General features: G+C 39.9%; 1 protein-coding gene across 1 annotated transcript; it reads right to left on the minus strand.

The window, feature by feature from the left end:
* Positions 1–2408: 2408 nt before the first annotated feature.
* Positions 2409–6389, minus strand: LOC138667263 (POU domain, class 5, transcription factor 1.2-like). Its single transcript, XM_069755522.1, has 5 exons — positions 5187–6389; positions 4030–4153; positions 3804–3934; positions 3227–3382; positions 2409–2721 (listed from the first exon to the last, which is right to left on the minus strand). Exons 1-5 carry the CDS (start codon positions 5499–5501, stop codon positions 2452–2454), a joined length of 996 nt encoding a protein of 331 aa, XP_069611623.1. The 5' UTR covers positions 5502–6389; the 3' UTR covers positions 2409–2451.
* Between the last annotated feature and the right edge of the window lie 6102 nt (positions 6390–12491).

Raw genomic sequence — 12491 nt, forward strand, 5'->3', positions numbered from 1 at the left:
TGGAAGATTCTGTCTGCGGTTTTGACTCAGCGAAAATACGCAGCATAGAAAGCTCATTGTGGGCACAGCCAGACTAGTAAATGGATGAGGGTTCACTTGGTAGCAGGGGCTGCATCCTCGGATATACCGAATGTTAAGGAGCCACGCTGCTTTCCCAATATGGGAGCTGCAATTAATAAGATTTTTCTATGTACAACCCCATCCCTTCCCCTCCTAACAGATTAAACTTTTTTTTTTTTTAAATAAGCCCCTTGGAAAAAGAATGCAACACAAAGTTAAGATTTTCTACAATTTTTATTTGAAAAATTAAGTGTGAAACAAAAATATCCATCTCACAGTTTAAGAAAAGGAAAAAAAAAATTACAGACTGTTTAATAATGATTGATCCAAATCTCCCCAACTTCTGCACATTTCATGGTTTCCCCCAGTATCCCTCCCGCCCTCCCACCACCCTCTTGTACCCCAACACACACAATTTTTTTAATTTTTTCAGTGTTTAACCACAATAGTGAAGAACTTGTGAACATTAACACATCAGAACTAAGGATAAGTGTGCACAGAGTCTTTTTTTTAGGAGTTTTTGGAGAGGCTTTGTGGAGTTTCCGCTCAGTTTCTGCTCCAAAACCTCCTAAAAAAAAAAAACAACAAAAAACAACAACAAAAAAAACTTCTCCGTGTGTAGTGAAATGCATAGACTGTACTATTATGTGAGAGCACACTGGTGCTGGTAGTGCGCACAGTAAAAAAAAGGGCAGAATAATTAATTTTTCTATGCAAGATTCAGAAATGTTCTCAGCTAATTACATTTCTGTGATTGGGTTGTCGATAGGTATGAGGGACATGCATGAAAGTTGGTGGAAGGAAGAAATCCATAGCCACCTACGGGCATTTTATTTCCCATAGGTTGGTCTGATTGGCTGCAGAGCCTTCCTTTATTACATCATATTTCATGAATGTCCCTAATAAATCCAACACTGCAAATTAAAGTGTCAAAATGTCAAAACCCAGTTCTAGACCCCGCACTCCTCATTATAATAGGACAGGTGACAGAACAAGTAATCATGGCGGCTTATTTAGTGCAAATAGTAATAAAGTAAAACATAAAGTGACATAGGGACACAAGATCTTCTCTTGGAGAAAAATCCCGGTAAAGACAATACAAATACAATCTAATGTCTAATTTGTAATTCAGGTCAAATAATTAAGTCTTCTCTAAAGGACAAACAATTCACTAAGACAAAGATGGGGCAGATAGGTAGGGTATAGCCAAGCCTTGACTGTGGAAACAATGCCGGGCAGCTGTGGGTAAAGCTGGGAATTGTTCAACTAACCAAAGCCTTGGTCAGTGAAGTGGATAATTCACTAACGCCAGGCAGCTGAAAGGAAAGTTGGTATTGCATGACTAAGCTACACCTTGACTGGTGAAAGAGGAGGACACCTGAATGAAATGGAGGTTTTGCACAACTGAGCCATGCCATGACTGTTACCGAAGTTCTTAATGTCAGGCAACTGAAGGTAGAGCTGGGTATTGTATAGTTACACCAAGGTTTGGCTGGTTGAGTGGAGTTTACCAATACCAGGCAACTAAAAGTAAAGCTGGGCATTGCAAGGTTAAGTCAAGCTTTGGCTGATGAAGTGGTGAGTTATTGTTATTTTTTGGAAAAGGTTATCAGAGGAGATTATAGCCCTCTAAAGTGATTAACTACCAATACCAAACAGCTGTAAGTAAAGCTGGTCATTGTATGGTTAATACTAAGGGTGCTTTCACATTGCGTTTAGGCATCCGTTCAGTGGCTCACATTGGGGCTTATGTCCAAACCCCAGAACTTTGGGAATGTATATGTGCCGAAGGTGCCATAGACTATAATGGTGCCGACAGACGGAACATGCGCTCTGCCGTGCATCATTTTTGAGCATGTAAGCCTACTGGAGGCAGACACTCAGACATTTGGGTGTCTATCTCCAGTAGGTGTACATGCCCGAAAATGAAGCATGGCAGAGCGCATGTTCCCTCTGTCGGCACCATTATAGTGTATGCCCTCACTGACGCATACACCCAAATCCCATTTTGATGGGGGTTCGGACTTAAGCCTTTATGAAAGCCACTGAACAGGTGCCAAAATGCAGTAGGTAAGCACCCTAAGACAGGTTAAATGGAGTTTAGCAAAACAAGGTAACAGAAGGTAAAGTTAAAATTCTCTATCAATGCCAGGCAGCTGGAGGTAAAGGTAGTCACCTTTAAACCAGAAATTAATCAATTCTGAGCTGGAGGATTAATGAGATTTCTTACTGTGTAAGTTACAACACTACATGGAAAAACATAAAAAGTGAAACAAAAAGTAAGTAAAAGTAATTCTAAATGTCCTGCCCACGCCCCACCCACCCCAGACAAAAGGATTATACTCTGCATACATAAACATTTTGCATGTCATGACCACATAGGGCAGAGATCTAATTAGTATAGTTGGCCATGGGCATGCCATGAGGCATATTTTGCGGGTACATCTCGTTTGTATGGAAGCCAGGCATATAAACTGGGTGGTTATAGTGGATTTGGGCCGTAGGGAAGCCTTGAGCGGTAGCTAACTGCGGCAGGGAAAAGTGCTCTACAGGTGACAGGGATTGGATAACTTCGGGGTGTCCACCAATGTTCTCCCTCTGGTACGGGTTCACCTGACGCTTTCCTTTCTGTCGGCGGTTACAAAACCACACCCGGACAACCTGGAATAGATGAAACACATGAAAAATGGGAAAGGGTTACAGCTAAAATCTATCTATCTAGGAAAATTAAAAGGAGCACAAGCCTCAAATTTGAATAAAAAAAATGGTACCAGCCATTACAGCCCAACAACCACACCATATAAAAAGAAAGAGGCAGCACACAAGATTAGGAGGATGAGAAGTGCAATACATTTTCCATCAGCCCCTATGTGCAGGGCGCTGTTTCACTGCAGGACAGGGGCCAATTGCCAAAGTATTGCACTTTTGATCATCCTAATCTTGTGTGCTGCCTTTTTTATTAATATTTATTTATCTACCGTATTTGGAAGGAGTGACGCAGCACCAGCTCCAAAATTAGAGATAGGTGCCAGCTCACTGGTTGTAGCCCAACAATCAGAAAATATCAAAATAAAAAAGCAGAGCAATGACTGTCACAAGAGTGGACAATTTCCATTAACTCCCAATCCATGTGTAACAGCAAAGACTATCTATGCAGACCACTTACGGTTTTATCCATTCCAAGCTCTCGGGCAATCTGGGAGATCTCCTGTGCTCCCGGCTTGGTGCAGTTAAGAAAATAATTCTCCAGTCTCTGTTTAACATTATTCTCGATACTTGTGCGATGTTTCCTCTTTGGAGCTTGAGGACGTTCCTTGTTAAGCTTTTTGGTGAAAAAAAAAAAAAGACAGAATTTGTTTTTTAGTACATTTCGACTAAACTTAGAACCCTTACCCTTAATTCCCTATTAATCTGAGAGCCCCTTTCTGGTGCCTGTTCATGCCACCCACAATGTTGGTGTGGGAGGCCTCGTTGTTCTATGACCCTCCCTTCAATTTCTTGCAACCCTAATGATGGCTTTCACTCCTCCATTCGCACTAAATTGTGATTTATCTACTTTAAATGAGCCCTAAATAGGTTCAGATCATCCATTGGAAGGGAAAATAGTGTCAAATTAATCATGAGCCCCATAGTAGCTTCAAGAGATTCTTCCATAGATAAACAGAAAGAGGTTCTCATCATGAAAGATTGCTTAAAGTCAATGACTGCCACATAGAATCTCTACTTTCATGATTTCAACTCACCTCCTCCGGACTGGCTTTTTTATCCAAGCCATCTAACCATTCTGTTAGTATTGGCTTCAGCTTGCACATATTCTTAAAGCTGAGTTGTAGCGACTCAAAGCGGCAGATAGTCGTCTGGCTAAATGACTTGCCTGGAAAACGAAAGATAAAAAATTTCAGATGCTCAAAATTCTAAGAAATAATCTCCAAACAGTTGTCCATTACAAAGCTCTACACGAGACCTTACCGTACTGCACTCCTAGGGCATAGCCGAGATCGGCTTGAGTGTATCCAAGGCTTACACGCTTAGACTTAAGTTTCTTCGTAAACGCCTCCATTTCAGAAGATGTTGAACCTTCCTCCTGCTGTGGCTAGAACAAAAGATATTAGGACAAATTAATAGATATATGACATGTTCACCAATTTGCAGAGGAGAACAAGACAGGGATTGCTAGGTTGACAGTTTTGTCCATTCATTATTCAGACATTTTTAGTACAAAGACTAATGCTTGTGTGCTCCAAGATTAAACATGGTCTGGAACAGTGGTCTCCAACCTGCAACTCTCCAGCTAATTCAAAGCTATAGCAAATGGAGCTGTAGTTTTACAACTGCAGGGGGGTAACAGAAATTAGAGGCCACAAACCTACAAGATCAAGTTCTTAGATTGGACGAATTCATGAGCACAAGGTTGGATTCAACCAGTATTAACAGTACATGTCATTCAGAGAACAAGTTCATGAGTTCAGACAGCGGTAACTTCACCTTTTACTTAACCCCTGGTCACAATGCAGATCAAAGGTTAAGTGGAAGGTGGGGTTAAGCTAACAGGATGACAGAGGGCCATGATACAAGGTGAAGTCTACTCAATACAGTAAGACCAAGAGCTGAAAGCAAGATGGAATTATTTAAGAATTAGGTCTCCTCAATACAACAAAACCAAGCATTCAGTAGTATATAGGATTATAGAATAGCCTCAAAATAACAAGACCAAGACTTCAGGACTGCATAGGGTCACCTCAATATGACAAAACAAAAAGGTCAATACATATTGTGACTACAGGAACTAATTATCTCTTGGGGTTCCTCAATATTATATGTCTAAAACTACACAGTACAAGCTTAAAAGATGCTTAATAGTTCCCATAATATCATACAAAGTTCTAGATTAATTACACTTGGCACTGCTACATGGGTTGATCTCCATGTGGGACAGATCGCTATCTAAGGCTGCACTGAGGCTTTGTTTGTATGCAAACTGGCCTGGGGTTAGGAACTTGCTATAATCAGTGACCTTGTTGGTAGCTGCTGTATTGCCACCAATTGGGGTAATTTGCCAGTAGGCAGCAGCACCCCATGCCTAGCTGTAATAGAAAGTGGAAGGAAGATTGGGGGGCTGCACTTACTGTCATTACCGATTCCTCCTCTTCATCAGTCTTCTGGTTACTGTTGTCCACAAAGATTGGCATCTGCTCTTCACAATAATTTTGCTGTCCTCCAACAGGGAAGCCGAGCGTCTCGGTGGCATGATCCAATTGTGGCAGTGTATTCCATTGGAGTACAGGTTGTACTCCAAGGTCTCCAGACTCTGATTTCATTGGCATGTGGCAGTAATTCTGCTGATAAGTTAGGCCAGCACTAAATGTCCATTCTTCTTGCATAAGGCCAGAGCCGTTTGTATAAAAATTAAAGGCATGCTGCTGATTCATTATGGATTCCATCTGAAAATCTGAAATACCCAACGCTGTGCTCAGATCGATAGAATTAAATAGGATATTGGGTTGATCCTGAAGAGCCTAGAATCAGGTATATTCCCATACAGAAAGTCCTGATTGATCTCTGGAGTGGATGAGGTGACAGATGTTCACCTAAAAATCAGAGAAAAGTTCCATAAAGTTCTTGGTATTGCTGGGATAGCTGTAAGACTCCTTTTCCAGAAGCTTCAAAGTGGAGACAACTTTGCTTGAAAGGAATGCTGTCCTAGCAATAATCTAATTCAGTAAGAAAGGGGCTATTTACATTACTGAAGACCCTCCTATAGAGCTTGCCCTTCTAGGTGATTGGCCCTCTTAAAAAATAAATAATTCCCCTTCCAAAGACCATGAAGATGGGAAAAAAGGAGCAAACTGATTGGAAAGCAGTGTTTGTGGTCTTCTAGTGTATTCATCTAGAGGTCACGCCCCCATTGTTTTATGCCCCCCATACCTGTAGTCAACAGGTTATATCTGCAAACACCCAGTATAAGCTGTCTGTCTGGTATATTGATGTCCCTACAATGAAGAAAATGAATATTCAGCAGATCAGGACTTTACAAATTTCAGCCCCAAACATTATCTGTAATAAACCCATTTACTGCCAGTAATCACCCAGAGAGCTGCCATCTATGCCCAAAGAGTCACATAGGTTTGCTAATGTCAGGACAGGGCAGACTAATAAAGGGAGCTGGATGGATGGATTATTGGATGGATGGGTAGATTATTGGATGGATGGATTATTGGGTTGATTATTGGATGGATGTATGGATGAGTGAATGGATGGGTGAATGTATGGGTGGCTTATTGGATGAGGTGAATGGGTGGGTGGATTATTGGATGGATGGGTGAATGGATGGGTGGATTATTGGATGGATGGGTGGATTACTGGATGGGTGGGTGTATGGATTAATGGATGTGGGGATGCATTATTGGATGGGTGCGTGGGTGGATGGATTATTGGATGTATGGATTAATGGATGTGTAGATGGATTATTGGATGGATGGATATAAAAATAAAAAAAAGCTGGCGGCACTCAATAATGGGAAACTATCAGAAGTCCAATGGAAGTTTTACTTTTGTATTGATGATTAAGGATGAGTGTTCACTTGAAACGCGTTGATGCGAGCATTACACTAACGCTATAGCACCTATCATCGTGACTTTTCATGTCCTTTGTACGAATTTAATTTAAATAAAGAAAATCTATTTGTGAAGCTGGACTATTTCTTCTCTTATCGCTCATTTGGACTGCTGTAGAGCCATTGTCCGAACTCTGGTGGGGGTGAACATAAATGTTGAGCTGGAATCCACATTATTGTTAAACTTTTATTAAGCCGTATGTACAACAAGCAACGTTTCAGCTCCACAGACTTTGTGCAGTAGAAATGTTGCTCTATAATTTGGTTTGGCTACAACCAGTGAGCTGGCACCTCGCCTTTACTCTGAAGCTGGTGCTGCTTCGTTATTCCTGTTGATAGATATAGCAGCGCTCCAAAAGTTACTTGTGAAAAAAAGTGGATGTTTATTCACCCATCATGTGCCACAAGATTTCTGATCTAAAATAACTGAGTCTTTCACACATGGCTGTGCATGGTGGTCACTTTTGCCAGCCTCGATTTTGGAATTTATATAAGATATTGGACTGGAGACAGATAGATAGGGGATAGATAGATACGTAGATAACAGATAGATACATGATTGATATATAATAGATAGATAGATAGATAGATAGATAGATAGATAGATAGATAGATAGATAGATAGTTACATGATAGATAGATAAATTGAAGAAAATTTGGCAGCACTACCAAAAGAAACCGGGTGCATTAAAACCTGTTATGGTAACGTCCAAAACCTCTAAAACAGAAAATCAGAAAAGAAACAGATGGCACTACAAAAATTAAAGTGAAAAACTGTGGCTTTACTGATCCATTAACAGCAATGTTTTGGCAGAATTCTGGCTTGAGAAAGGCAGAGAATTCTGCAGAAACGTTGCTGCTAATGGATCAGTAAAGCCAGTTTTTTCACTTTAATTTTTGGAGTGCCGTCTGTTTCTTTTCTGATTTTCTTGATAGATAATCAATAGATAAATGAAAGATATATACATTTATAGATGATAGATACATAATAGATAGATGGATAATAATAGATAGAAGATAGATAGATGATAGATGGATAATAATAGATAGATGATAGATAATTGATATATAATAGATAGATAAGAGATAGATAAATAATAAATAGATAGATGGATAGATAATCGGAGAAAAAAAAACAGGCAGCACTCCAAAAATCAATTTTTACTGATTATCTACTTTGGAGGTTTGGACATCACATTTACAGGTTTTATTGCACCCGTTTTTTTTGTTTGTAGTGCTGCCAAATCTTCTTTCATTAGATAGATACATATGCAAAAACTAATGGAACAGCACCACAATTAGCAGATCTGGGGATTTATTATTTTATTCTGACAGAATATAAGGCTGAACTGGATGGACAATTGTCATTCTTCAGCCTTGTTAACTAGGTTATTAATTATATATAGTGGGTGCCAAGCTGCCCAAAAAACGTCCAATATAAAGAGGGCTTGAAAAACATTCTGTGAACCGAAGCGTTGCCACCAGGGTTGAATCCTTTTTTTACATCTATATTGGGGTGCTGCCTCTTTTTATATGATAGATAGGAGATGATTCTTTGCTGTTACACACTGGGAGTCAATGGAAATCACTCTTGTGCTCTGCTAGGCGAGCTTCCCTCAAACTTTGTCACCCCTCCCATAACCTATAGTCCTAGACAATGTTCTATATCATTCCTGCCATCAGGTTAATAAAGACCCCCTGCCACCAAGTGCTGGCTGGGACCAGACATGGAAAATCTTGTTATGTGCTGATAACTCCATACAGTGACCTAAATAGACCCCCATGGCCCAGTGTTTGCTCTTCTCTGGGGTCAGACAGCCTGGTGCAGTATTTGTGAGGTCAGAACTCTTCTTTGGCAGTCATATGGAGGTTAATAGATTAATTACAGGTATCCTTGGCTGATTGTGATCAGCTAACCTTACTAGGTGCTGTGAAGCTTCCTAATCACATTATCTGGAGGGCCCATTCATACAGCTGAGCGTTTATAGTCATTCATCCCGACAGACCCCAATGGGTGTCCATTTTTGGACATTACTGCTATGTTGCATGGCTTAGAGTCCCAAGCATAAACAGTCGCACTCAAAAAAGTATCTTCAGAATTTTTAGAAAAACAAGTGTTTTTTTTTTTTATTTTGAAAAACACCTACAAAATATATAGAAAAATTCACCGCAGTGTTGTAAGGTAACGTTTCGACCCTCTGGGTCTTTTTCAAACCTTACTGAAACAAAAAGAATATACATGGTGTCAATATAACATAAAGAAACATAATAAAAACATAAAACACACATATATGTACACGTATAATGTCCCTATTCAATAGAAATCTCAACATGTCTGTATAATAGTCGATAATACGGCAGTATTGCGGGACCCCTAAACTACTGGAGAGAAGTTCTAAACATTATAGGTATCACCAGAGGTATCAGTGGAAATGTAAGGCGTTGTACACATACTATCGGGGAGATTTTACGAAAAAATACTGAAAAATAGCACATTCCGTGTGTCTGTGTAACAAGGGCCAAATACACGGAGATCACAGAGAAAATCGTAAGACAAAAACCGTATATACAATCATAAGTCTATTGCTGGAGCCCTGAGAGGTCACCAAGATCTGCATGTAACAGTGTGGAAGTACCATGGTGGTGGACATAGATAGCAGTATATTAAGCGGTTGGTATTGACCTTATGGAAGTAGAAATGAGAAGAGGGCAAAAATCCCTGGAGAGGTGCAGGAGTCCTGTTAGGGGCTGTAAGAAGGAAAGCCACAGCGATGAATACAGTACAGTGGGCAGGAAAGCTGACCTCTCAGGACTCCATCAATAGACTGTTATGATTGTATATACGATTTTTGTGTATTTGGCCCTTGTTACATAGACACACGGAATGTGCTATTTTTCAGTATTTTTTCTTAAAATCTCCCCGATAGTATGTGTACAACGCCTTACATTTCCACTGATACCTCTGGTGATACCTATAATGTTTAGAACTTCTCTCCAGTAGTTTAGGGGTCCCGCAATACTGCCGTCTTATCGACCATTATACAGACATATTGAGATTTCTATTGAATAGGGACATTATACGTGTACATATTTGTGTGTTTTGTTTTTATTATGTTTCTTTATGTTATATTGACACCATGTATATTATTTTTGTTTCAGTAAGGTTTGAAAAAGACCCAGAGGATCGAAACGTTACCTTACAACACTGCGGTGAATTTTTCTATATATTTTGTTGGTGTTTTTCAAAATAAAAAAAAACACTTGTTTGGCTAAAAATTCTGAAGATAGTTTTTTGAGTGCGACTGTTTATTCTTGGGGCTGTACCTTGGAGGATTCCTCCACGTTCAGTCTGCACCACCACTAGCGAGAATGCACGTCTTGTTCTTTACTACTGCATGTCTTAGGGTGACAACAAAGTGTCATCTTATGTCACAGTCTAAATAATTATTTTCCCAATTATATGATGGTCGACCGTTTATCGCACTTTCTTTCATATATATATACAATCATGTATTTGGATGTTTTTGTGCATAGTAATGTAATGTCATCTTAAAATAATGATGGCGGACCAGTTGGTCATGTGTGTCCAGCTGAGCCACCAAATCAAAACCTGCAATTATCTAGTGTAAGATGGAAACCAGTGGATGGCCCCACTCAGCTCAGCCCAGGGGGTCAGAGTAGTAAGGAGCCTGTGAGAGGCCAATGCCTCCAGGCATTGATTCATTGTTAGCAGGGTCCATCCCCCAAGCCAGGTGATCCCTCTTCCTTGGGATTCCTTAATGGGGGAAACAGGCCCACAATTGCATTAAACTGGTTTGTCCACATTCTGGGAGCTCAATGTAAAACAAGAGGTGACAACCCCCAAACCGGTGACTTTGAACCTGCTGGGCCATTAATTAGGTGCTGTGTGAGTCTTATCAGTTAATTCCCAGCTTCCAAATTACATCCAATTTGCCGTAATTTCATGGGAGAAATTGGATTACAGAATACCCCCTCAAAAAAAAAATAAAAATAAAAAATACTCCACTTTTTGTGCATACACATTATGCTGCAGACACCCAGATCTCTTTTTGTGACTATGGGACTGTTCTGAGCATTTTTCTAGCAGCTCCCTTGGCCTGATCAGTGGTGCCCAATAGCAAGTTATCTGCCATATCTGCTTAGCCTTTATTATTTAGTAAAACCGTAATTTACACACATTTAATTCTCAAAGCAGACCCATGAAAGATATGGGAGATTATTGTTACATGCAGGTTTTCTTCAGAAAATCCTGCAGCTCCTTTAATGTTAATCTTGACAGCCTCCAGGACCAATATTCTTCTTGCCTTTTCACTTTTGAAGGACGTTGCGTTCTAGGTAGAGTTACTGTTGGGCCAAATTTCAACCCCTTATTGATGATCTTCACAGTGTAGATTTAATGCCTTGAAAAAAGTTTTTGTGTAAGTTCTCCTGACTGAAAACTTTCCACACAGAGAACCTTTGCTGTGTTGTCAGCTGTTTGTGGACCAGAAAAATGTAAGGAAAGTCCTCCTACAAAAGCAAACTTTTCTTGAAAGTTAATCAGTATCCCTGTAAATGACGGCGTCTGTGCACGGACTACTTTGTAACATGAAAATGTGATTGGCTGATTACTTCAATTTTGTTTTTACTTTCAAGCTTATGTCCCATCCCCTGAGGACACAGATAAGTTGGTGAAAACATTATGGGAGTGAGGGGACATATGTTGTGCCCATGATTTATTTTATATACCCATAGCTTGCCTATGAGCCATGAATTGATGGTACCACGGGGAGATATCTTGCTATATACAAGTTCAAGAAATACATTGGCCCTTTAGGGTTATTTGCAGATTAGAAATTTAGAGCCTGTCCCAGGTCATATAGTCGCCACAAGGGTAAAATTAAATGTCCTCCATATTTATCCAATCACCATAGGATATTCCAGGCAACTGGCATGATTTGGGGCTTTTCCCTTTGCTTTACATCGGTTATGAGTGAATGGTGGAAATCAATAAAGTCCAGTTATTACGACACCCAATGGCGCATTATATCTGACTATAATGGGTCAGTCGTATCTCTGTGAGCACCACTGACCTGACCCTGATCTCATAAGATATAGCATCCAGCTGAGGTGGAATTTTTTTTTATAATTTCCCATGGGTTTTTAGGCCTTGTCCTATGCAGGGGTGAAAATGGCCTCGAGCGTGCATCGATAGAATAAGCTGGGCATATGTGCAATTTCAATTGATATATAATCAAGACCTTTTAGTGGTTTCTACTAAGGGTGTATAGATAAAAGGTGCAAAGGTAGCAGTCATATCTAGGCCCAAGGGGCCATAGGGGGCAGAGAGGCCTTACGACTACACAAGGAGACATCAGTGCGATAAATTATACTATAGATGAGGGTATCCGTTATGGACTTGGCATTGGGGCCTGGAAGGATTAGATCAGTTTTGTGGCTATACGGTATTAGATCTAATACACATTTTTAGTCACTGGGAAGGAAAATTGATGATGTTGTAACTTCATTTTCAAAGGAACTGATATGAACTTAATTTTAAGAATTTGTATTTTTTGCGGGGGGGGGGGGGGGGGAAGAAAAATGTAAATTTTCAATTTTTCAAAAACTTTCATCTGATGCACATTTCATTTTAATATCATTACTTTAGAAGCACAATTTTGGAAGATGGAGATAGCTGTACATTAACTCATAATTCATTCAATTGTACTGAAGGATCATTATTTGTAATGTTATTTTAAGATGTACCCTTTAACATTTTTTCCCGAAAAGTTGCCTAACAGGTAGTTTACCACCAGG

Source organism: Ranitomeya imitator, chromosome 2, assembly GCF_032444005.1.
Source record: "Ranitomeya imitator isolate aRanImi1 chromosome 2, aRanImi1.pri, whole genome shotgun sequence".
NCBI lineage: Eukaryota > Metazoa > Chordata > Amphibia > Anura > Dendrobatidae > Ranitomeya > Ranitomeya imitator.